Below are 27,284 nucleotides of genomic sequence, written 5' to 3'. Positions count from 1 at the left end.
GGCCACCTTACACTATATGTTCTCTGAAATTGTGCACTGATTGATGGAAGCGGGAGCCTGCATGTATGCTCGGATTCTTGAAAGAAACCCCTCTACCTTGTGATTTTCCCTGAAAATTGCACTTTGCACATAGCGATGCATTTATAAATGAACCTGGGGTGACTGATAACTTGGTCGTTCTGCGTATGCGATTGGGAATCTTCATGTTGCATTGACCTGCCCAAAATGAGTGCTCATTTTATTGCCAATACATTTTTAGACTGGTTCAGCCATGGAAAGCTGTATTGCAACTCCAGCTCCAAATGAAATGCAAATACGAGAACAAATGTTTTCTCTGTGCCCATATTCAAATGAAAATAAATAGCAGATTGTAACTACATATGAAATAGTGTTTTCATTTAAAAAAAACAAAACAAAAAAAATACCCTTACTAGGTTCTTAATGCTTATTGGAGCAGCAATGTTTTTATATCCATCAAGAACACAATTCTGATTGTGCTCTGTGAGTACTCATGAAGGCATTATCGGTGGTTTTATATAAACATTTTATTCCAGAAACAAGGATAAAGTAGTTGAAAGGCAATGCAAGAAAAATGTTATAAGCATTTGGGTACAATATCCCAGCAGCAGTGCTTGACCCCTGCCTACAGCATGACTGCAACAAGTTCTTGTGATGTTTTGCCACCAGTACATCTTGATCATTTTCCCCTAACTGTACCAACTTTTGTAAAGCTGTACACTTATGGGGTATATTTATCATGCTGTGTAAAAACTGGAGTAAAACATTACTGGTGATGTTGTTTATAGCAGCCAATCAGATGCTTTGCTTTGATTTTCTAACTGTTGAAATCTAATTGCTGATTGGTTGCCCTGGGCAACATCACCGGTAATGCTTCACTCCACTTTTTACACAGCATGATAAATATACCCCATAATAAAGTATGAACATTATGCTGTGCATTTAGATTCTTTGCAACAAAAAAATTGAAGCCTGCCTTAAAAATAGATTCGAGAACTATCATGCAAGGTTAATAATCAGGCTATTTTTCTACCTTTAGGGATATATTTAATTGTTTTAGTCAGCTAGCTGTTTTACATTTGTAATTCTGATACCTGCCCTTGGGCATTTTTTCTTCCCTATCTAAGAAAGTCTTTTAATATGACATTTATCTAAACTGATATTAGGTCTTTCTTGGAACGTTTGAAAGCACAGATAGCTTAACGGCACTTCCCCAGGCTTAAGCTATAATTGGTGTATGACTGACAAAAGATTTCAGTTGCTTGGAGTTTAGTAGCGTGGAAAATCAACAAGTGAATATTAGGTTATTTGGAATATCTACTGTTACCATTGAGTGTGTTTGTTGAGCCATACACTCCCGTTTATACATTTTCAAATCTGCCTTCTATCACAACCTTAGTTGCCCTTTGGACAAGTTTTGAATTTGACATTAGTAAACTACCCTGTATACCATTATGCTGTTTGTTTGTTTGTTTTTTTCTTTTGCATATACAATTAAGAAAATATCAGAGAATGAAGTTTGTTCTCAACCTAGATTTACTTTGAATGGGGCTAGAACTGAGAGAGCAATAATACATATGGTGAAAAGAAATGGTTACTGTTTCCCTTTTTCACTGATCCAGTACAGGTATGGGATCCCTTATCCGGAAACCCATTATGCAGAAAGTTCCTAATTACAGAAAGGCCATCTCTCATAGACTCCATTATAAGCAAATAATTCTAATTTTTAAAAATGATTTCCTTTTTCTCTGTAATTATAAAACAGTACGTTGTACTTGATTTTAACTAAGATATAATTGATCCTTATCGGAGGCAAAACAATCCTACTGGGTTTATTCAGTATTTAAATCATTTTTAGCAGACTTAAGTTATGGAGACCCAAATTACGGAAAGATCCCTTATCCGGAAAACCCCAGGTCCCCAGCATTCTGAATAACAGGTCCCATGCCTGTATAACCTTACTGATGTAAATTATGTTTTCTATTGTAATTTATATGGACTGGCTCACAGGTAGGTGTGGTTAAGTAGAATAGAGGTAGGGGGAATGCACTGTTGCATGCCAAGTCATTTTTTATAACTTCCATGAAAGCCCAACCTCAGAAAGAGTATGTATTGCCAAACTAGCCTTTAAAAAAATAAGGCATAATACAATATTCTTTCAATGCCTTTTACACATGGAAAAAATCAGTTTGCAGAAGCCTATATATGTTGTTTTTCTAAATACAAGTAGTCAATTCTAAGTGAATACATGGTTTAAATAACCCCACACATTTAAAGAAACTTACATACTATATTTCTATGGTTCAATTGTCATTTAAATGGCCACTAATATATATAAAAATGCTGTTACATGCACTGGTCGCATGGATTTATCAGTTCATTCTGGGTTTCATTCAATGTTTTTGGGAGTTCCAAATCAATCCAAATGGTTTGTAGATCTTATAGGCCTGTTTAATCAATATTAATACTTGTCAGAGCCATCAGGATTTGATGCCAAAATAACCAAATTAACAACTTTTTGGGAATGTTGATCCCCATAGAAGACTATTAAAGTATGATAACAATCACAAATATATATTTTGTTTTGTAGGGCTTTTAGTCCTACATTGTGTGCTATTACTTTAAGCTCTGTTAAACCCAGTAGTCTCTGAGGGCTTTTGGGCAGGCAAAACACGTCATAGTTTTTCTATGTTAGTGTGAGACACATACAGTATGTTATAGAAATACCTGAATTGTAAAATTGGTAGCTAATATTGCAACTTGTTTTGCGTTACTGGTCCCTGGGCCTCTGCTACAGGGTAATTGCTTCAAATTGGTTGAACAAGTCCTGTGTGAACGATGGTGTGTTACATATGCAAGAATGGAATTAAGCTCTCTGTTTACACTATTTATTTCTACGTTCATCTGCTGGTTCCCATTTTCCATTTCACATACTTGATTATTATTCTGGGTTCGTATCTGAGCACACATTTTATCAAATATATATAAGAAAACTTAGAAAATGCATTTCTTATTTGGGAGTGACTGGTTTATATTTATGTGCGATTTCACAGACTTTATTTTATTGTTTTGGGATTGATGTTTCATTTGGCTTCTGCAGATAAGCCTAAATTGTTTAATACACCTACTCGTGATAAATTGCTTTCTTGCCTGTTTCTGAAATAGCTCATATATTTCTAATCTTGTTGCCCTTTTGGTAAAAGAAAAAAAATACTCTGTATTGTTCCAGATTGATGCCCTCTGTTCTTTCTAAATTCCACAAAAGTGCTCTTCAGTTTCAGCCATGGTAAATAAAACTTAAACCCCATGATCAATTGTATAAATAACACAATATTCTTATCGGGCTACTGTACTGTAAATGAGATGTGCTGCTCCGAACTTTCATCCAAAACAGTTCACTGCCACACTAACCACACTTCTCACTATTCTGCACTGGTGGTGCAGATCTCCTTGTACAACCAGCACAGTCTGTTCAGTAATAGAACATTCTTTAAGGAGCCTTACATTATTTTATGCATCCACAGCTTCTGCCTCAGAGGTCCCTGCACCCCCAATGGCCCCCCGCAGCCTTCACACTGCCCCCAGGGCCCCCACCACTGTCCAACCCCCACCCCCCTCCACCGGAGGATCTGTGGAGCGTCCTGCAGGGTTGGGGTCTGGTGGCCCAGTCCGAACTTGTACATATAATAGTATGAAGCTCCTTAAAGTATCTTTTACTGCTTTGAACTTTGTCACAAGGACCCATACATTTCTGCCAGCTCCTTTGCTCAGTTGGAGGCACTCTGCACACCAGTGTTCCCCTAAGCCACAGCAAGATCTCACTTGGCATTTGCACAATCGGTGCATTGCTTGCTTGGCAATAAAGGCACTAATCGGGCTGCCAAAGAATATCCTTTTATTAAGGTGTATTGGTGTGATAGCTCTTTTCTGGGGGAATGAAAAACAGGTATGGCACCTGTTATCCGGAATGCTCGGGACCTGGCATTTTCCCGATATGGAATCATTCCTTAATTGGGATCTCTTTAGCTTAAGTCTACTAAAAATCATTTAAACATTAAATAAAGCCAATAGGATTGTTTTTCCCTCAATAAGGAGGCATAATTACATTAAAAAAATGCAATTATTTGATTTTAATTTGGAGCTTTTTGGATAATAAGTTTCCGGATAACAGATCCCATACCTAAATGGGTCACTAATGGGGAAACATGTTTACAATGCGAATAAATATTCATATTGTTTACAATTTTGCCGTTGTGCGAATGTAATATACCTGTTGTGAACCCTTTGCCCCTTATGTGATGGTAGGATAGAGATTTTACATATTTTTAACTTGAAGGGTATTAGTAATAAAGCTTCTTAATGAAAAAGTTATTTTTGCGCTAACAATTACGCTACCTTCTAGCACATTGTAAACATTCACAATTAAAAGTCTAAATGCAACAACAGTCTAATGAAAAATATTACATTGCAATATGTGAATTATTCTTCTTTGTGTGCAATTTTTTCCATTTACAAATTTTATTACTCCCCCCCCCTTCAGGTTCATATGGAGTGGTAAAGTGGACGATAAATGGCTGTCAAGGAGTGATAGAGACATTTGTTGTATTGTGTGTATAAGTAGTGGGTCAGTTTTAGAGATAATCCGATGCAGAAGTCAACATGATTCTTAATTGAATTTTAAAATAACCTCAATGGCAGCAGAAGTGGAAGTATAGTGTGATGGGGAAGTTGTTAACATTATGAAATGTATTGTTGATGGCTGAATACAGCGATGAGGCAGATCATTAATTACATTGTCCATGGAAAAAATAGCAAAACCATGAAATTCTGACAAAATACATTCAATGGGAAGGCAAACTTACACATATTTGCAACAGCTTTCACCTCGCCTACTTTGTTGGAGAAGCTCATTTCTACTATGCCGCAACTGTTCTTCATAGAAATGAAACCTCCCGTGTTGCCATTTTCTTTTTTCTTCCAAACATGGCACCCTGACATCTTCAAAGATATATAGAGGGGTGATGACTATCCCTTTGGTTGATGTGGAATAGCATCCGCTTTTGTTTTTTTTTTTCCAGGGCAACAAGCCGGGTTTTGGTAAAACAGACCACATGCTGAAATTCTACCAATTATTTGCGAAAAAAAATATTTGCTCTGCGTGACCACAGATTTTCCTGCTAAACTGTGCTGGGCGATAAAGTTTGTTCATCTGTATTGAATATTATTCAATGAAAGTAGTGTTTGGAACATCCAATAATAGAACTACATTACTGAGTATGTTTTACTGTAGCTACAAGATTAGAACGGCTAACTTATGCAGATGTGATCACTGGTCTCAATTATCTATCTCAATTACGATCCACTGGTACAGAGAATAGATTTTATTATGATATACAGCAGGCAAAATAAGTATTGAACATGTCAACCTTCTCAGTAACTATATTTCTAATGGGGATATTGACATGTCATTCCACTTTACTACACATAACTTAATTTATGGACTTATTTATTTTGATTTCTTTGTATGTGTGGATTACTTGGGTTGTTAACGACATCTGGTGTAAATTTCATGTCAACAGCCCCATTAGAAATATATTTACTGGGAAAAACGTTGACGTGTTTAATACTTGTTTTCCCTGCTGCACAGTAGACAACAGCTTTTTCTTTGAAATTGTCGAAGTAATGTGAAAATAGCTGTCATAAAACCTTTTTAATCCCACATATTGCAATATCAGCATACAAATGTTTTAATTTACATCTTTTCGGCAGGTGCCGTAATATTACTGGGTAGGACCAATATGTTTCGTTTCAATCATCCGAAAGAAGCTGCTAAATTGAGAGAAAAAAGAAAGGTAAGAAACAGTAATTATACTGAATGGCCTTAATGCTAATCTTATTTTTACTCTGTAGTGAACAGATTAGGAACAGGAATGGAATGTTAAGTTTTAAAATTACAATTCAGCCATTCTGTTACTAGATCATATTACGAGTTTATTTGTTAATGTATTAAACTGATGGTAATTAAACCTATGGAATGTATGAAGACATAAATACAAATATATAATCTTCTCACCCACAAAAACAGATATACTTTGTTATACCTTAGCAAAAGTGTAAGTAAAATATAGGTATGGGACCTGTTCTCCAGAATGCTCCAGATTTTCCAGATAAAGGGGCCTCTCCATAATTTGGATCAACATATTCTAAGCCTACTAAAAACAATTTCAATGGTAAATAAACCCTATAGGATTGTTTTGCCACCAATATGGATTCCTGCTCTTAGTTACCATCAAATACAAGCCACTGTTTTATTATTAAAGCGAAAAATGAAAAGGATTACAATTGAAGTATATAGAAGAGGGTCTTCTCTTAATTCAGAGCTTTCTGGATAACAGGTTTCCCAGTAATGAATCCCATACCTGCATTATAGAAATATTAATGGAGACATATTGTGAGAAAGCCAGTGCATTATATTCCACTAAAAGGATTGTGCTTAAAAAAAAAAAAAGATGTGTGTAAGGATTTATTGAGAAATTCACCCAAAACCCTTCTAGTCCCACCCATCTGTTCCACTCATTTGACTCACACCCACCCCTCATTTGAAACAAGGATAGACGCCTTCAAATTTTTTTTCTCTTTTTTTCAGAGTGGCCTGCTCTCTTCTTTCAGTTTATCAATGACAGATCTTTCCAAGTCTTGTGAGAACCTTTCAGCTGTAATGCTTTATAATCCTGGGTAAGAGAAGTTAAAGTGGCATTTGTTTTTTCAATAGTCTTTACTAAGAATATAACTATATAAATAATATATATATGGTGGCAGAATGAGAGACAGCCACTAGGCCACGGCAGCAACTGACTGATATATATATATATAATATATAAAATCTGTGCATGTATGGTCACCTAAAGTCTCAGGGGTTAATATGTTATAAGGGTGAAGTGCGTTTCGAAGCACTTTCCATTGTTTTTAGTGGTCTAGTGTGCTTGACACAAAGGGGCTAATTTATCAACATCTGAATTTGAATTGAATTGTTCAAACTATACTTTCAAAAACTCAAATGTTCAGTGTTTATAAAGCACAAAAAACTGATAATAACTTGAATGTAAAACTTTGGCATCTAAAAGTTTGCACGTTCATGCAGAAGCCAGACCCATTTTGAATGAGAAGTAGAATACAAATTCAATACTTTCAAGTTTTTTTTTCCCCAACATTTTATTCAATCAATTTTTTTATATTTGGCTTTTTTAATGAATGAGCAAACATTTCAGTTTTGTAAAATAATGATAATACTGATAAATGGGCCTTCCTGTATGGAAGGAATACGGCTGGATGTGATTAGATAGCTGGCATTCTCATTTGTTGCTCTTTGGCAGTGTTAACTTAATTACTTTTCCTTATGTTTGATGTGCTAAATAATTGTTTACTGATTATCTGAATTAAAAACTGCTATCAAAATTACCTGAAAGACTACTGATACGAATTATGTTAAGTAAAGATTTATGGTAGACAGTTACCTGCTTAATTGTAATGTCATACTGCAAGATGATAGATGATATATCAGTCAGAATAAACCAGCAGGAAGCATTGAAGCAATCCTAGAAACAAGCTCATTTTGAATCTACCTGAACTAAACCTCACTAGGGGTTATCTTGGACCACTCCCTTTCCCTGAACTAACCATATTAATGCTACTGCCAAAACCTATGTACTACTGCCAACCTGCCACTTCCTTCCTATTTTAAATTGCCCTTTGTTTCCCCAGTAACAGGTAAACACTAATCCATGCTCTTATTCTATCCCATTTAGATTACTGCATTCTCTTATTATGTGGTCCCCCAATGCTCCCACCTTTCTCCCCTGCAATTAATCTTTAACTCTGCTTCTAGAACCCTTTTGGTCTTTCCTAAGAGAGAACCTCTGTAGGGAACATTCAGTCTTTTAAAAGAAACAAAATTCTAACTTTGGGAGCTCTAGAACATATCTTGTCTGGTCCAGTCCTGGGAATAGACAACATTGTTGAGTGGGTAGGGAAAAATGAATAATGGAAGCAGTCTGCATTCCCTTTGTTTTTCTATAGATGGTCCATTTAACATTGGCATAGATGTTTTCTAGAGTTTTATTTCATTCTTTGGGTTTTTGTTTATTCAAAACCTACATTATATAATTGTCAGAGCTGGAAGCCTCATCCACAGGCAAATGTAAAACATGTAACCTTGTAAGATAAGCAATACAAAACAGTTATTGCATCAAATCCATAATTGGTCGGTAAAACATGCCTGTAAGGGAAAGAGAAAGGCAACGAAGCAGGTCCATGCTCCAGCAGGAAGTACAGTCAGAAGTACAGTTTGTAGTGTGTAAGCTTAATGGAAGGGTGAAACCAGTAAGATTCCCTTATTCAGGAAGAACGCCTTATTCAGTTTAACATACAGCTTTATGTTTAACATTCAGCTTTGTCACATCTTTCCAGCTCAACCTCATCCTGTTCTTAAGCTTTCACTGAATACCATCAGATTTCATCACTGGTCAGAGGACTTTCATTGTTTTTCTTCTTAAATGTTCTGATAAAATCAGGCAGGCCCTCTAATCCAGAGTGAATAAACCCTTAAGAAACGATTTCTCTCTCTGTCCCCTGAAACACTGGGGAAAAAAAGCTACTTTTATCAGACTTGACTTTGGCAGAGAAATAAATCTCAGCAAGATCTATAGCTAAAAACATCCCAGCGAAAAGCCAGGAGCATCCAAAAGAATATGAATAAATATTTTCAAGCGAGAGTTAAAGGCAGTGTGTAATATGTCACGACAGCTACAGGGAACAAACAGATCAATCTAGGGCCTGTAGTAGGAAAGCTAATGCAATAATGCTGCAAAAACCCTCAAACTTATATTGTTTCAGATAGACACATCTTATGAAGTTCTTCTGTCTGAATGATTGGTGCATTCTTAATCCATTGGTGTTAGGGCTTTATTTGTAAGACGTTTTCAGATAATACTGTTTTAGTAAAACATTGTTTGTATGCATACTTAACATCAATACTGAACTCAGATGAGAGTAATGGAACTGGTAACTAAGTTTACCCATACAAGGGCCAATTTGAATACAATCTGAAAACGAAGGCCCTTATAAGGTCACATTGTCACAATAATTTAGACCAATTGCCATCTTAACAGTACCAACTGATACATTTTTATTTCATTGTATTACACATGAAGTAGACCTTATTACCTTGTTAAAGGGCAACTCTGCCTTGCGGACGAAAAAAGGGCCCCGCAACACACAGAAACCTCTAATATACCTATCGCTGTAATCTGTTCCTTCAAAAAGTATGAAAAAATACAATTTTTATATGCTGAAATCCATCTCCAAAACAGTTCTTCTCTTTCTGTATCATTTGAAATCCTGGCAGGGAAGAAGGGACTAAAACACTGATGTTACAAATTGTAACAACTTCTCCACAGCTTACAGACAGCATGCAGGATCTAGATATCCCACAATGCATTGTACTGTGCTGTTCCTTATTGACACCACATGTGCAGGGAATTGTGGGAATGGGAGGATGCAGGCTGAAGGCAGGCTGGGGACAGTCAACTACTGTTACATTTTATTTGAATCTCAAAGTAGTCAGCCAGATCAGCAGGAGAACAGGGGGCGGGGCTTAGATAGCTGTTCGAAACCATATTATTACATAAAAAAATAATGAAAAATCTGCATATTTGATAATTGATGTATATTGCAAAGTTACTTGAAATCATGTTTATTTTTCAAAAAGCTGAAATTGTGTGTAACAATAAGTACACATAAGGGCACATTTTAGTTTGCAATTACAGTGAGCTAAGTGCACTTTTGACTGCAATTGGCAGTTTTTTCCTGATAATGCAGCTCTTTTCCCTAGAATTCCAGTGTCATTTAAGTCACAAGGGGGAGTTGCACCTGACACAGTTTTGTCTAATGTGTCAAAATACATGTAGCATGTAAGAATTTGTGTCCATGTAAATGTCTATTGAAAAGATAAGAAATATTTGTGTTCTTTGCACTAACTTAGGGCTTAAAAGTTTATGGGTAATTCAATATTTTCGGAGTAATTCACTCTGCAGCTCTTACAATTATTCACACTGGAAGTATGCAGCAAGGTAAATAATTGAAAGGAAAAAAGAACAATAGAAACTGTTTGCACCGAAGGATTTCTTTGCAGGGGGCCCGGCACGTCCAATTGATGCCACTGCACACACAGCCAGTATCCGCCAACTAATGCAAGACTTTACATTTATTGGCGGATATTGGCTGTGCATGCCAGCACCCGTATGGTTTCAATTACTTTTGGGTGCAGGCGCATGTAGAAGATTTGTTAAGCGTAGGGGCGGATTCTCACCAACCGATTTTTCAGCCATAATGGACACCAGTTAATTTGCTAAAAGTGCTTATAGCAGCATAACGCTGTAATATGAGGTTCTTGTCAAAGAAAAGGTCTTTGGCAGCATCATGTTTGTGGGGAAAATACATCAAGCCCTATATTCTGGGTGTCTTAATAGTGAAAAACGACACAGTGCAATATAAAGTAAGTTCTGATTACATTATTTCATTTATATTCATGATTATGAGCCAGTAAAGGTAAATAATTCTGCAAACTGATTGTTCCTCTGTTGCCTGTTACAGGTAATTACACAGAGAAATGTTTGTATGAGTTTCTAACATTTGGTTTAAAACTTTAATCGCTGCATTTCACTAAATAATGAGAAAGGCTGGAATTGGTAGATGTGCACATTTAATAAAAATTGGAACATCTTCGCAAAGCTGATTTCAGCCCTTCATTGTGTTTATTTTGCTATTTCAAATACGTAGTGCAGCCCTTAGGATGGGTTTCTAAGAGTAGGTCATATTATTTATCCAGCAGGTCATATTGTTTATCCAAAGCTAAAGACCGAATACCTTATAAAGCTGCCCACTCTGCATTTATTAAGGTTAATTGCACAAATTGGATTTCAATCTCCCAGCACAAACAGAAATGTTATCATAAATGTGGTTATTATGGATTATTGCATATTTGTGCATTAGAAGAATACATTAAAGCATTGTTGTTAGTGCTTTGGTGATTTTGAGTTTGTGGTTTTCAAGCTATTTTTATAAATGTAGGTGTTTTGTAAAAAAATAAGAATTCATTTTGATGGGGAAGGAGGGGCATCAGTAAGTTACCAGTTTTCAGAACAAGAGGTAGTTTATATTTAACTTAAAAGCTATAGGTTAAGTTTCTACAATAATTTAGCATTTCTTTATTTAATTAGAACATAAAACCATAGTCTACTGCGTGCTATGTATTTCCATACCCACATATAAATAAAAAGTGAAGTTACCATATAGTCTAGGCTAGTCATTTTCCTAAGCAACAATTATAGCTTTACTGACTCTTTATGACAACTCCTAGTGCTTCTTTTTCTGAATAGGCTCAGCCAAGGGTCCCAGTATATTTCACTCTTTTGTAAAACCACATATGTAGAAATTTGATGTTAAAAAACTAAAAAAAAAAAAATCATTTATTAGGATATATATGTTTCCTAGTGTGTTATCAGTGTTATCAGTATTATCAGTAAACATTACTAAGCTTCTCCCAAACAGTGTAATGTATGTGTCTTCCCCACTTCCACCTGTGTTTTCATGGGGGGATGTGTGTGTGTTTGGACCTCTGTGTACTTGAAATGCCAGGGCCTTTTTTGAATCCCAGTCCAAGGTCGCACAATTTTCTTTTCCACCACTTCACAACCCTTTTCAGTGAACACTCTTCCAATATTGACATCTACTCTGACAGATGTTACAGCTCCACCATATGGAAGTAAGTGGCCCCTCACAAGCTACATGGACTCAGTACACTCATGGCCCAGTGTTATAATATTGTTGAACAATTGATTTACACCTTGCACGAACCCTCCAACAAGTAGTACAGTATCTATATTCCTGTTATATTAAGGAGAAATGTCCTTATTTGGACATTTCAACTTTTCCTTCTCCTTTAACCACCAGACTCCCTTCTCCATATTAACCATGGGCATTTTAAAGGGCCTGATAGCATCAAATGACCATAGCAAATGTTACTACTGATTTTTTATGCTATATATTGGTACCCTTATTCAAAAAACCATATGCCAGTTAGCCAATACACGGTATCCCTTAATCACAAAAAACTACTACTGTCACCTACTTAAGGAAAAAACAAACATGATCCTGTGAATTGTTGGCAATGTACAAAAGAATTTATGAATAGGAAATGGTCTTGTTTTTTACTACAGAAGCTAGTACAGGTATTGGACCCCTTATCCAGAAACCCATAATCGATTTATGGAAATAATTCACATTTTTTAAAATGGTTTCCTTTTTCTCAGGAATAATAAAACAGTACCTTGTACATGATTCAAACTAAGATATAATTAATCTTTATAGACTTTATAAACCCAATCCTATTGGGTTTAATTACCGTTTAAATATATTTTTTTTTTTTTTATAAACTTAAGGTAGGAGATCCCCTTATCCGGAAAACCCCAGGTCCCAAGCATTCTGGATAATGGGTCCCATACCTGTACTAGAAAAAACAAAACATTCTTTACTCAACTAATTGGTTCTGATGCAGTCGATTGGGGTTCATGAGTTACTGTCATACGTAAGTGAAACACCCCAAGTACACAGAGGTTCTTTGGGTGAAATACAGCATTAGGGAGCAGATAATGGCTAGTTGTTTCTAAATATCTGGCTGTGGGATCTCTTTTTGCCTGTGTGATTTAGTCATGTCAGTAGCAGAAACCAGTAGTAAAACAAATATGGATTAAAAGATGCAGTAAGGATTGTGATTATCTTCAAGAGCAGATATTACCAGACTGATCCATGCAAGTTCTAATATGTACATCAGTCAGTAGGAGAATCTGAAGGCCTTTTTGTACCTTTACAGTGAAACCTTTCATATGCATACATGCTTTCCCTAATAATTGCTATACATGGCTTTTGCTATAATGTTCCTTATCCTACTGCGGGTGATGATAATTTGTTTTCAAATGTTATTTTCTTTCTTTCTTTTCTTATTTATTTATTAATTTATTTAATTGACCACTTTGCTTTCTCTCTACCTCTGGTGGCAGCCTTTTCCCTGTAAAAGGACCAATTTGTTTAAGGTAGAGAAATTCAATTTCTTTGTATTGATTGCCATGTCTGAATGTTGTGAACTTGCAAAGACTGTGCTAATCATTTATCTGTCTTATTTAACATTACCACTTAAATAGTTTCCTCTAAGAAATTCATTTACATTTAAACTTTCTAATAGATGTGCCCAGCAGCTGGAAACCCAATTAGTAACCATGGTCAAACCATTTTTCATTTCTTTGAAACAGAAACAGAACCACTTGTTTTTAACTTTCCATGAATACATTTTCCATGGTCTTCATTCATTTCATGGTCTTTAATGCATATTTTCTGTTGTAATTATATGTGTTCCCTTTTGTTCCTAGACTGGAGTTTGAAAGGCAACAAAGAGAAGAGCTAGAAAAACTGGAAAATAAAAGGTACATTTCAGCTATATAAATATAAAACCTCAAGGTTGAAAGTATTCAAATCAAGGCAAGTTAAGGTCAAGGCACCAGCATGAGACTAGTGAGGGAACTATTAAAGCTAATAGCTATTGGCTATTTTATTTACACACTAACAGTACCTTGTACTTAATCTCAACTAAGGCATAATTAATCCATATTGATGGTAAAGCAATTCTATTGGGTTTAATAATGTTTAAATGATTTTAGTAAACTTAAGGTATGGAAAGCCAAATTATGGAAAGAACCTTTATATAGAAAACCCGAGGTCGAGCATTCTGGGTAACAGGTCCCGTACCTGTATACTGGATACCGTACCTGAGGTGATAGTGCAGGTTGTAATTAATTTGAGTTTGCATAGGTATACAGTGGAGGAAATAATTATTTGACCCCTCACTGATTTTGTAAGTTTGTCCAATGACAAAGAAATGAAAAGTCTCAGAACAGTATCATTTCAATGGTAGGTTTATTTTAACAGTGGCAGATAGCACATCAAAAGGAAAATCGAAAAAATAACTTTAAATAAAAGATAGCAACTGATTTGCATTTCATTGAGTGAAATAAGTTTTTGAACCCCTACCAACCATTAAGAGTTCTGGCTCCCACAGAGTGGTTAGACACTTCTACTCAATTAGTCAACCTCATTAAGGACACCTGTCTTAACTAGTCACCTGTATAAAAGACACCTGTCCACAGAATCAATCAATCAAGCAGACTCCAAACTCTCCAACATGGGAAAGACCAAAGAGCTGTCCAAGGATGTCAGAGACAAAATTGTAGACCTGCACAAGGCTGGAATGGGCTACAAAACCATTAGCAAGAAGCTGGGAGAGAAGGTGACAACTGTTGGTGCGATTGTTCGAAAATGGAAGGAGCACAAAATGACCATCAATCGACCTCGCTCTGGGGCTCCACGCAAGATCTCACCTCGTGGGGTGTCAATGATTCTGAGAAAGGTGAAAAAGCATCCTAGAACTACACGGGAGGAGTTAGTTAATGAACCAAGAAAACCATTGGAAACACATTACACCGCAATGGATTAAAATCCTGCAGGGCTCGCAAGGTCCCCCTGCTCAAGAAGGCACATGTGCAGGCCCGTCTGAAGTTTGCCAATGAACACCTGAATGATTCTGTGAGTGACTGGGAGAAGGAGCTGTGGTCTGATGAGACCAAAATAGAGCTCTTTGGCATTAACTCAACTCGCTGTGTTTGGAGGAAGAAAAATGCTGCCTATGACCCCCAAAACACCGTCCCCACCATCAAGCATGGGGGTGGAAACATTTTGCTTTGGGGGTGTTTTTCTGCTAAGGGCACAGGACAACTTATTCGCATTAACGGGAAAATGGACGGAGCCATGAACGACAACCTCCTTCCCTCTGCCAGGAAACTGAAAATGGGTCGTGGATGGGTGTTCCAGCACGACAATGACCCAAAACATACAGCAAAGGCAACAAAGGAGTGGCTCAAGAAGAAGCACATTAAGGTCATGGAGTGGCCTAGTCAGTCTCCGGACCTTAATCCAATAGAAAACCTATGGAGGGAGCTCAAGCTCAGAGTTGCACAGAGACAGCCTCGAAACCTTAGGGATTTAGAGATGATCTGCAAAGAGGAGTGGACCAACATTCCTCCTAAAATGTGCGCAAACTTGGTCATCAATTACAAGAAACGTTTGACCTCTGTGCTTGCAAACAAGGGTTTTTCCACTAAGTATTAAGTCTTTTTTTGTTAGAGGGTTCAAAAACTTATTTCACTCAATGAAATGCAAATCAGTTGCTATCTTTTATTTAAAGTTATTTTTTCGATTTTCCTTTTGATGTGCTATCTGCCACTGTTAAAATAAACCTACCATTGAAATGATACTGTTCTGAGACTTTTCATTTCTTTGTCATTGGACAAACTTACAAAATCAGTGAGGGGTCAAATAATTATTTCCTCCACTGTATGTATGGTCCTTCTGTAAGAGGTGGTAAAAAGTCAGCACAGATGCATTTAACATATTAGCATGGTATGTCAGGCAAGAGACTGCTAAATTATCATGCAAAGGGTGCAAAACCTCTGCACCTGTTTTTTTCCCATTTAGATATAATATAAAGCACATTTTAGATGAATTTACTTTTTTGCAAGTAATTCACTTACAACAGTATCTCCATTAATTGAAATACTGTTTATTATAACAAAATATTTATTTCAACTGGAATAAACATTACATTGCCTTGTGCCTCTTAAAAAGTTGCATAATATATCAGATACATAGCCTTGAAAAATATCTTGTTATACTGACTGACTATTAAATATTACACTATTAAATATTCCAGAGGTATATATAGTTACTGGCCTTCTTACACCCTTTTATATATAAAAATACACCAATTAAAAATAAAACAAAAATATTTATGTATCATCCTCAACAAAAAGGAAAAAGAACAAATTAACTAATAAAATACATAGTTTATCAAACTGCTTGTTCATCTCAAGATCACAATATAACTACACTGAAACTGTTCGTAGCCAGTGGTTAGGCTGATGCCACACCAGGCGTAGGGCTGATTTTTTCGGCAAGCGTTTTTCCGCTTGCCGAAAAAATCAGCCCTACGCCTGGTGTGGCATCAGCCTAAGGGCTAATAAATGGAAGCACAAGTAAAATTAGATACTGCCAGCAATGAGGGAAAGGAACATAAAATGATGCAGAAATTAATGTAGATTGGTATTATCAGTCATTCAACAGCCAATATAATCTACAGTATAATGTTGAGAAAAAAATATTGAGAGTATGATGCTAAACATATGGAGGCTTTTACTGAGACTTACTATTCCACGGGGGCAATAATATATGAAATCTGGCAATTTTGTTTTGTGAGTAATACAGTATATTGCACCAACCTCATGTTAAAAAATCCCATTGTCAAATATCCCTTTAATCCCTTCATTCTCTGCACATTACTTAGTCTTGCATCTAGATATGTTCTAAACCCATTGAACCAAAGACATATCTGTTAGGTCTCATACAGCAATGCTTTATTTCCCACAATGCCTTGTACTACACTAAGATTCTCTGTGATTACTATGATTATAGTCACATTTGCATATTCACACACACAGGTCTATTAATCAGAGGTGCATGACAATGTGGGAATTGGAGTCTACTTCTCTGTTATTACTAATCCATAATTACTACATTTTTTTTGTATATATCTAACTTTCTATTAACATAAAGTACTTTTAGTTTACATCACAGGAAGTAACATCATCCTGTTTTTTACTACAGAAAGTTAATTAAAGAAATGGAAGAAAAGCAGAAATATGAAAAAGCCGAACTGGAGAAAATGCAACAAGAAGTTGAATCTCAGCGTAAAGAAACAGAAATTGTTCAGTTGCATATTCGTAAACAAGAAGAAAGTTTAAAACGTCGTAGTTTAGACATTGAATCCAGGCTCCAAGATTTACTAGCCGAAAAAATAAAATTTGAAGAAGAAAGGTTGAGAGAACAACAAGAGATTGAACTGCAAAAAAAGAAACAGCAAGAAGAAAGTTTTATCAAAGTTCAAGAAGAACTTCAAAGACTTCAGGAACTTCATAATACAGAAAAGGGTGAGAAAATGGAAATATTCCGGGAACTGGAAAAACTAAAAAAGGAGAAGGATGATCAATACTTGAAATTAGAAGCGGAAAAGAAAAGGTTAGAAGAACAAGAAAGAGAGCAACTTAAGCTTGTGTTCCGTCTTGAAGAGCAGCTTCGGGAAAAACAAGAAATGATTCTACTCTTCGAGAGAGGGGATGTGTCAAGGTTGGAAGAAGAGATTGGTGTTTTAGAGGATGTTAGAGAGGATCTATTGCGGGCTAAGGAAGCCAGGTCAGAGGGGGAAGGAGATCCAGAAGAAGTTGAAAAAGCAACAAACAAATATACAGAATTTAAAAGAATGCAGGTGGATAAGCTCTCGGTCTTAGAAGGAGATCTACACAGGCAAACTGATTGTTTAGAAAAGGAAATCAAAGCTGATCATGATACTCTTTCAAGATTATGCCTTTCAAATGTAGAAAACACAGAACTGCACAAGACAGAAGATGAGTCTTCCTTGGTCACACCACAAATAGCAGAAGAACTGGAAATGATAAAACAGACAGAAAACAAAATTCATTGTAAAGAAAGGCAGCTTAAATACATAAATCAAACTCATTTGCCGGCCTTATTCGATGAAAAGCAGAGGGCATCTGAGATACTTAACAGTGGTTTGCTTGGGTTGGATAAAACATTATATCAAATTGAAAAGGAGATTGAAGAAAAAGCTGATCAACTTGCCCAGTTTAGGGCAAGCAGTGACCAGTTACAACAACTACAAGAAACCTTTGAATTTACAACTAACATTGCCCGGCAAGAGGAGAAAGTTAGGAGGAAGGAAAAAGAAATCCTTGAATCAAGAGAAAAACAGCAGCGAGAAGCCCTAGAACAAGCGGTTGCTAAACTAGAGAGAAGGCATTCTGCACTTCAGCGACATTCAACTATAGATGTGGAAATTGAGGAACAAAAATGCAAACTTGCTGCTTTGAACAACAGCAAGGAACAAGCCGGTCTGCAGGCTACATTAGAAGCAGAACAAAAGGCTCTGGAGCAAGACAGAGAGAGGTCAGCAGTATTCCATCAAATGGTTACTTTTGTTCTCTCACTTCTAACCTAAATTACGTGAAATGGTCGCTAATGCATTGGATAACTCTTTGTCATATTTCTGCAGAATCACATAAATTGGTTCTTAGCAGTAAACGGTCACTGCCTTCCTTTTATATAAAGTGGCAATTTTTAAGTTGGATACTTGCATAGGGGAACCTATTGCATTATCTTGTGTACACAGTATTAAAGGACATGTAATGTCTATTTTACTGGGGGGGGGGGGGCAAAATGTTAGGCATCCCCCATTGAAATAGATCACTGAGTTTTTTCCCCAGGCCAGTTCTCTTGTTACGAGAGAACCGGTTCAGCCTGTGGAAAAAATGGTCTGAGCGCCTCACCAGCGTCTCTTTACCTTACTTTCATATTGCTTGGCATTCTGTACATGTGCTGTACAGTAAATCATTAAAGGTATTCTCTACTGCACATGCTCAAACAGGAATGCACACAAGTAAAATGGCGGCGGCATTTCCAGAGGCTGGTTCTCTCCAGAAAAACTAGTGTGCCACCCCCAGAATATACTTACAATGTAGAGATGCAACAAGGGTGTGACTACATAAAGAAACTGAGAGGAAAATTTATCAGTGATCAAATGAGGAATCCTGTAGGAATCTTAGCCGCTCGATCTTTGGTGTAAATTTTAAGAATTTATCAATTGATCCATCCCTGTTCTAATGAGTCCTGCCCCCATTTTACATAAATATATTATTATTTTGTTGAACATAAAACACTAAAATAAAAAAATGTCACATAAAAAAATAATTTTGACTTGAGAGAACGACATTTAAAGGGGACCTGTCACCACAAATAATTCCAAATTGTTTTCTATTGTGTTTGTCAAGTAAAATAAACTTCACTTACACTATAAAAATTATATTAATCTTATTTTCTTTAGCCTTGGAATTCACAATTGCAGCAAGAAGGCAGTCGCCATTTTGTGGACACTGTTATTTAGGCAAGCTTTGTATCTTGCCAAAATCTTGTTTCTGTGCCAGTATGGGGGGACCTGATGCTCATGCCTATGCACTGGTTACACAATTACATGGTTAGGAGGGAGGGGGAATGTGAGGACAGCAGCAACATTTAAGAAGTTCTGAATTCAAAGTGAAAGTAACTGTCTGCCCCACATCTATGCCTTAGGCATAGAGGCGGGGCAGGCAATATATGATTGACAGCTGGGATTTTTAAATGCTTTTATAATGGGTATGGATGTGTTAATAAAAAAATGAGTTTGGGTTTCATGTTTAACTTGAAAAAGACTTTTATTATACAGCTTTTTATGTCTGTGTGACAGGTCCACTTTAGGTATATGATTTTTTATTTAGTAAAGTGAAATAACCGGAATAACCGGGACTATATACACCCTGAAGGCATATTGTGTACATTTTATTTTTAAACATACTTTTACAAATATTTTGGGTGTACTGGAGGATTTCAGTGGCTAAAGGATTGGAACACTTCCCTATAATACCTCTCCATTTTAGATACTAAATATTGTACCTATATATCACCTTAATACATCTGGTAGGGTATTTTTTCAGTTTTTTTTTTCTTTTTCAATCTGCACAGATTAGCTCATGAAATTCAACAGCTGAAACAGAAGATACATGTGGCTGATCCACTTTCAAAAAGTCTTTCAGGAAGTGTCGAAGAAAAACCTTCCCTTGTCAACTCACCTGCAAGTCCAGTAAAATCTCAGTCGCATTTACTTACATTGAATGATGACAGGTATGATTATATGTTTTTTGCTGTATTTAGTAAAACACTTTTTTTAATATGTTTTAAAATGTAGCAACAGATAGATAATTTCAAGTTGGCATATGCAAGAAAATCAGAAAATATTTTCATTCTTCACTTTGAGCCACCATTTTGTTTTTCTGCATGCTCAGTCACAGAGCACCTGACAAGTAATAGCCTCTTCTATCATAGAGGCACATGTGAGTGAAACAAAATGATATAAAAAAAAAAATAAATATAGGCAGTTTAATGTTTTGTGTTTTTATAGAGACTTGCAGCGTTAACTTGTATAGTTTCCTTTTAAATGTAAGATACTGTATAATTATGCGCAAATGTAAATGTGTTTGTACAACTATTGAAAGAGATCTATAGCACAAATTAACCCCGCCCCTCTAATCTTGTAGGCAATAATGAATTACATATGGTACTGGCTTTACTTTGGGCTGAAATTTAATATTATCTTTAAAAATGGCCCCTTACTTGGAGCTCCCTATGAAGCCTCTTGTGTCTCTGTGTTTTTAAGGGGTGGGTGTGTCCTAACAGTACCTGTTTGAAGCACATTAGGGGGTAGCCAATCATATCCCTACAGTCACAGAAGCAAAGACAGGCTTCAGTTCCCTATCAGGTCAGACTAGCTGCTGATTGGTTCCTAACCTACAGTGCAGTGTGCTGTTGGCCCCTCTGCAAAGTGTAGGAAAGGAGGAGGCCGGAAGAGGAACAGGTGGGTGAGACTAGTAGGGATTTGGGGGAATTTGTCAATAAATCAACCTTTGTAACACATCTTTTTTTAAAGGAGAAGGAAAGTCATTTTGGCACTTCCCTGCCAATAGATTAGCCACATTAGTGCCACCTAGAACACTATATTTATTCTGCAGAAAGCTTTACCATACCTGAATAAACAGCCCTAGAAACTCCCTCTGTTTGTTTAAGATAGCAGCTGCCATTTTAGCTTGGGCTCTGTAGCTTCCTGTTGCAGCTCTAGCCATTGGAAGCATAGATCACACATTCTTATGAGAGGGGGCATGAATTCTTCCAAATTCTTATGGGAGGGAGAGAAAAAGTCTGATACTGAAGAACATGTTTACAAAAAAGGAGACCAGAAATCCTGTGTTTCTGTTGATAGAGAACTCAGTGCAGTTTTGCATAGACCTTTATGATAAAGCTTACTTAGTTTTTACCTTTCCTTCTCATTTAAGCACAATCCTTCTATATTTAGTGGAGTATAATGCACTGGCACATTCTTGTTTTTCACACAATAAATCTGCTTTAAGCCAAAAGTAGCAGACTACTTCCTTAAATAATTTTTGATTAGGTATTGGACTTATTTATATGGTTGCAGTTACTTATATAGGGCCCTCTTTCAAGTTTTCTTTCTATTTGTTTAATAACTGCAAAACTTGACTACGTTAGTTAACTCAAAAGTGGTTTGAAACAATCACATCAATTTTATTGCCTGTGTGCAGGATCCATGCTTATATAGAAGAGGAAGTGCAAAGACGGCTTCAGAATATCAATATGTCCTGTGACAACCTTAATGGCCTTAGCCTGACTTCGTCTGCAGACTTTGGAATGGTAAGTAGCATCACCTGCTGCAGTGTTACCTAATTCCTCTTACATACTAGTGGCGCTACATTCTTGGTCTTGCATATCTTGTCTATCATAAAATAAAAAAAGGGATAAAAAATTGGTGTCCTTCAAAAAAGTTCCCCTTTAGTCCTTAAGTTTGCAGGTTATTTTACAGCTGTAGAAGCAACAAATTAAGTTGCAGTTATTTATGGGACAACTATGTTTGACTGAGTGATGAAAATGGTGCAGTAATTAATGTGCTTATATGAGCAATCAGGATTTATTTATTAAAAAAAAAAAAAAAAAAAAAAGGAAGATCGATTTGTATGTACAGTATTTCTTGGGGGGAAGTATTTTTCAATGTACTCTGTATAAAATACAGAGTTTGGTTATTTTTAAATAGAATTTAGTAAAAATACAATTGTTGTTTATTGCCGGTAGAGTTCCGATGCATTCCTGAATGGCGCCACACAAAGAAAACTTAAATATGAGGTAAGTTTAATGGCGATATCCATTTCTTTTTTACATAATTGCATGATGATTGATTTCATTATCCCGCTCCAGTGTTTATATACTAATCATTCTAAATTACTGCCAAAATTCTACTAGAATATCTGATTTGTGACCTGCTGTGGTGGAGGTTTGCATTTTCACCATTCTTTATTTGAAACAGATTCCATTCTACACCTTTAATGCTTGGCACATAACAAATGATCAAAATGAAATTGTACAAACACACACAAAAAACAGCGTTTATTGGTGAAAATTAGATGAAGCAGGTGTAAAGATATTTGTTATTAACTCTTCTCCCCAAAACATGTGGGGAGATTTAGTATAAGTTAACCAATGCTGTTTTCAAACAGGTGACCAACTACTTGCTTATTGGTTGCTATGGGCGTCTAGACCAGTAGCAAACATTGCACATTTTATTATATTATCCCATTTAAATTCAAATAGTGCTTCAAGTTGTTTAGATTAGTTATTTCTACAGTGCCTTGTTACATGTTTATTAAAGGTTGCCATTCCAGTTTTTATAGAGGGATGTATGAGTGTATTTGTAGTGCATGTAACAGTGTGTGGTCTGCTTAGAGAAAGCATTGCAGAAACTTGCAGTTTAAATCCACTTTTTGGGTCTTATGCGGGGTCAGTGGATGATTACTTTATAAGATAATATTGAATTATGAAGTTTGGAGATGAATACCCATTTAATATATTATATACTGTTACAACTGTCTCTTCAACTGTATTGTGAGCTCGGGGGGTCATGCAGAAGGACCATAAAGGCTGCCTGAACCCAAAATGTATGCATTAAAGGAACAGTTCAGTGTAAAAATGAAACTGGGTAAAATAGACTGCACAAAATAAAAAATGTTTGCAATATAGTTAGCCAAAAATTTAATATATAAAGGCTGGAGTGAGCAGATGTCTAACATAATAGCCACAACGCTACTTCCTGCTTTCAGCTCTCTAACCTCTTAGTTAGTCAGGGACTTTAGGGGGGGCCACATGGGACATAACCGTTCAGTTCGTTTGTGAGCATGCAGGTCAGATTCAAAAGCAAACTAACTGAACAGCTGTGTTCCATATGCCCCCCACCCCCAAGTCACTGATTGGTTAATGACTGCTAACAGCTTAAAAACCTGTAAAGGAGAAAGTAGTGTTCTGGACATTATGTTAGACATCTGCCCGCTCCAGCCCTTACAGATGTTTTTGGCTAACTAACTATATTGAAAACATTTTTTATTGTCTGTTTTACCTAGTTTAATTTTTACACTGAACTGCGTTAAGACCATCTGTGGAGCAATAGAGGTGTAGCAGAAGAATGGAGTAAACGTATTTGAGTTTTCCAACTATGAAGTTATGCTGTCCCAGATTTATAGCAGCTGAAAACAAGAGGACCTAGAAAGAGAGACAGTGTGTAGAATAAAATTGTGTCATATTTTAAGGGCCTGTGGAGTATTTGTTATGTACTGGATTATACACAGTAGTGGACACTCAAGAAACTTTGACATACACTGTAGGGATGTGTGGGCTGGCCCAAAACCACAGGTCAGGTTGTTTTAGGTTGACATTCACACAACTTTTGTGGGGGGGGGTTTGGGCTGAACTTTACCATGCATCCACCCTGCCTGCAACTTCACTATGCCCTGCTTCTCCCTCCAGACGTTGCAATTTATAGATTTGCACCTGTGTGTCCTGACTCTGTTGTCAGAGAGGGGCCGGGCTGACGCAGGCCTAGAAATACCAAGATTTAGGTTAGGGTCGGGTGCGTATAAGAAATAGGTGAGTTAAGGCTGGGTCGACTTATTGACCCACACATCACTAACACACTGTAAAGGCACCAAATGTTTGACAGTGTATTAATCCTGAATGATTATTTTTATTAGAGCTAGGGAACATATTACTTTGTCACACAACTTTGACATTGCAGGCTGGTGATTTACACTGTTTACAAATAAAGCAATGGGGACAATGTTTTCTTAATCTGTTTAATCACTTGGTGACTTCTTGTCTGGAACTGAGCGCTTTATGAATAAACTCAGATCATTAACTAGGGGAGCAGATTGGATTGTTTCCTTTTCTGACTTTTAAACAGAACGTACAACATCCTGAGAAATTCTGCAATGTACCTATGCCTGGAACTAAAACCACTTCAGTGTTGCATGATCTGGAAAGACCCGAGTGTCGGCACCTAGCTCCAGTGACTGATGCACTCTCTGACCCTTCAAAAATATTTTCAGGCTCTCAAGAGAAATATTTCAGTAAAGGAAATGAGAAAGGAATATACGGATCATCCATTAGTGAATATTTTGATGTTCTGGCTGACACAAAATGTGAACTAAGTCAACTCTTTAGTAACAATATTTCCAGCAGTAAGGGCTCTCATGAATGTGCCCCATGTGCTTCTTTTCAACTTCCTCAACAGAGCCAAGTAAAGCTTTCAGAAAGTGCACTTTGTCACCAGGATTTCTTGAAAACAGAATCTGATTGGACTTCTATGCACCAAATGCCATCCCTTGTAAGAGTAACTCCTGATACAATGCAGTCCAAACTTAAGGAAATAGGTCATTGTGAAACCAATTTGAAGGAAAATGTATCTCTTTACCAAAGTCATTCAAGTATCCTACCTAAAACTCCTGGTTACCAGCATACAGATCAAGAAGAATTTGATGGTAACAAAGTTAACTCAGAGGAAGCAGATACGTTCATACCAGACAATACAGTGTTCAGCACCTTTTCTAATAAGTTATCCTATCTTTACAAAAAAACACATTTGGCAACAATAAAGGGGGTTGTAGACCAGGCAAAGCAGTTTTGCAATAAGCAGGACAGCAGAGTAAAGTTCAGTCAAGTACTCTCTCTAATTAAAGACATCCAGGTTTCAAAATATTTGCCCCTGTCTGTAACAATCAATGATGATCCATGTGCTTCAACAGAAAGCCCTCCAGTGAAACATGTTAAACTCTACACCTTTGTCCCATCAAATATGGGCTCAGCAGAACCAGGCCAGCCACTGCTTTGTGAGCTCTCTACTAGGCAAGGGATCACTGCTTCGGATGAAGACAATGGGCAAGAACTTTGTGCAAACACTAAAGTATTTAGTCACCCATTTGTGCAATTTTTGAAAGAGCATTTAAAGCTTCAGAATTCTCTCCCAATAGAATTATTAGAATACTTATCGCATACTTTGCCCGATATGCAAATAGACAAGAAAACATTTAAAAGTGCTTATTGGCTTTGTGTCGCTAACTGTCCACAGTCTGAGCCTCAGCCCTCGTGCATGCTTCTTTTTAGCAGCCATATACATGTTATAGATTTTTCCAACACAGTTCCATCGTTGTTGATCACCTTACCACTGTCCACTTTGCAAGAGATTAGGATTTGCTTTGGGGGCCAGAGTGTCCTTTTTATTGGATATGATCAAGAGCCTGGTTTTATGGTTTATACCTTCAGTGGTGTATACACTCAGAAAATGTGTGGGGATATAATGCAATCGATCATTTCTGAATCGGATTACGACAAGTATAAAAATCATTCGCTTTTAATAAAAGACTTAATGCAATTGTCACTTGACTGGAATGTTGAACTCTCAGACATTGTTTGCTCAAATGGTTTAAAATTGACAAGCAATTTCAGGGTAGCATTAGCAGATTTGGTGTACCTGCTCCATGAAAACATGGAAGGCCTGAAGCCATCATTGGGAGATATTAATCTTCTGTTCTACACAACAGTAAAGGTAGAGTCTGCGGGCAGATACACCTACAGATCTTTAGCTCTCACTGATACTTCAGTTGCTCTAGTGACAGAAAACCCTAGTTTTCAGGAAGGAGCTTGTTGGGAAAAAGTTAGGTTGCACGCTTTACCTGATCTCAAGTGCATTATTCTAGCAGATAAAGGAGATTTAACCAAAATGAAAGTTGTGTTTTCTAAAAATACTAATCAGGGTCTAAATCCAAATACCCAGTATAGTGATCTGCTGCCAGCTTTTTCTCATTCAGCCATCCAAAACCTTTTGGCTTTGGAAACGGATATGTGGTCAGTTCAACTGAGCTCCTCTAAAGAAGCCATTCTACTCATTAGGCACATAACTGAGTAGGAAAGTATATGGAAGGGCTAGTATAGGTGTAGTACTAGACAAAGTTTTCAGGTTAGCAAGATAGGCAGTATCATTTGAATTTCATGATTATTTAGTTTCCATTAATATGTCCAAAGAGTAGCAATGAGACAGTCCACAAGGCTTTCTACATGGATAATCAGGCTAATACATTCTCATGTTATCCTTAGATGTACAGAACAACCAAAGCCTTTTACTTTTAAGTTAAGTATATGCACTTTAGGAATCTGGACTGCCAGCACTGTTAAAATTGATCCGCCAGTGGCACATGGGAGCACGTACTACAAGATAATATAGCCATTCATGTACATTTTTTACATTTATCTACATTTTTTTATCACGGTGGGTTATTTGGAACAAAGTGCAGCAATCAAACAGCTTTGAGCACCCAGGTAGAACACACAACAAAAAGAGTACTGTCTCTGTCTGTGTTTAAGGGATAACCACTTCTCAGTCCTATTTTTAAATAATGCTATTTCATTTTTATGTGCTTCTTATTCTTGTTGTAAAGTAACTATAAATATAAACCGTTTTCATAAAATTGCATATTTTGAAACTTTTGCGGAGTGTTTTGTTTGTTTGCCTTGTGCTAATCTTATCACTCACGTTGCTAAATCTATTTGGGTCTTAGAGTCCTGCATGGGTGTTTATACTCAGTTTCACATAGGATCTCATCTTTCTTCCAAAAAAAAGGTTTTTTTTTTTCAAGCTAGAAAGAAACTTGGACAGAGAGCAACAAAACAACCCCTTCAGTTATACTTAACTGTTCCCACTACTAAAAAAGGAGTTGAAGCAAATAATTTTCTCCCAAAATCACTCTACTGTTTCTACTGTACTATATCCCTCAGCTTATTTACACAGACATGCTACATAAGGTTTCCCAACATTTAATTGCCCTGCAGTTACAACAAAGTTTATATAAAAAGTCTCTCTTTGCCTTTCAAATAATGCTCAATAGTGCCCAACATCCTCATCAAGAAGTAAAAATAAATGGAATTTAGGGAATGCTGATCTGGCAAATTATACAGTCAGCAAGTTGTTGGTGTATTCCAGCAGTAGCTCATCCTAATCTCCAGTCGTGTTGCTGTACTTCAAGCTTGATAAGTTAAAAAAAAAAAAGTGCTTATCC

At 36.6% G+C, this 27,284-nt stretch overlaps 1 protein-coding gene across 4 annotated transcripts in view; it reads left to right on the top strand.

The window, feature by feature from the left end:
* kif16b (kinesin family member 16B) overlaps positions 1 to 27,284 on the top strand; it is a 131,943-nt gene that overhangs the window by 73,645 nt on the left and 31,014 nt on the right. For 2 of the 4 annotated variants that reach the window (XM_012963844.3, XM_012963843.3), the window contains 8 exons: positions 5,788 to 5,870; positions 6,665 to 6,753; positions 13,500 to 13,553; positions 16,843 to 18,198; positions 19,807 to 19,965; positions 21,438 to 21,546; positions 21,982 to 22,032; positions 24,137 to 26,716. In XM_012963844.3, the coding sequence (XP_012819298.1) occupies positions 5,788 to 5,870; positions 6,665 to 6,753; positions 13,500 to 13,553; positions 16,843 to 18,198; positions 19,807 to 19,965; positions 21,438 to 21,546; positions 21,982 to 22,032; positions 24,137 to 26,137 (3,902 nt within the window). In that variant the 3' untranslated portion in view covers positions 26,138 to 26,716. Of the gene's footprint in view, positions 1 to 5,787; positions 5,871 to 6,664; positions 6,754 to 13,499; positions 13,554 to 16,842; positions 18,199 to 19,806; positions 19,966 to 21,437; positions 21,547 to 21,981; positions 22,033 to 24,136; positions 26,717 to 27,284 lie in introns of those variants that run through there. The other 2 variants (XM_002931754.4, XM_012963845.3) reach the window with 1 other exon arrangement.

The sequence above is a fragment of the Xenopus tropicalis genome, chromosome 5 (genome assembly GCF_000004195.4).
Source record: "Xenopus tropicalis strain Nigerian chromosome 5, UCB_Xtro_10.0, whole genome shotgun sequence".
Lineage (NCBI taxonomy): Eukaryota > Metazoa > Chordata > Amphibia > Anura > Pipidae > Xenopus > Xenopus tropicalis.
The sequence above is the reverse complement of the archived record's forward strand: the minus strand, read 5'-3'. Positions and strand labels throughout refer to the sequence as shown.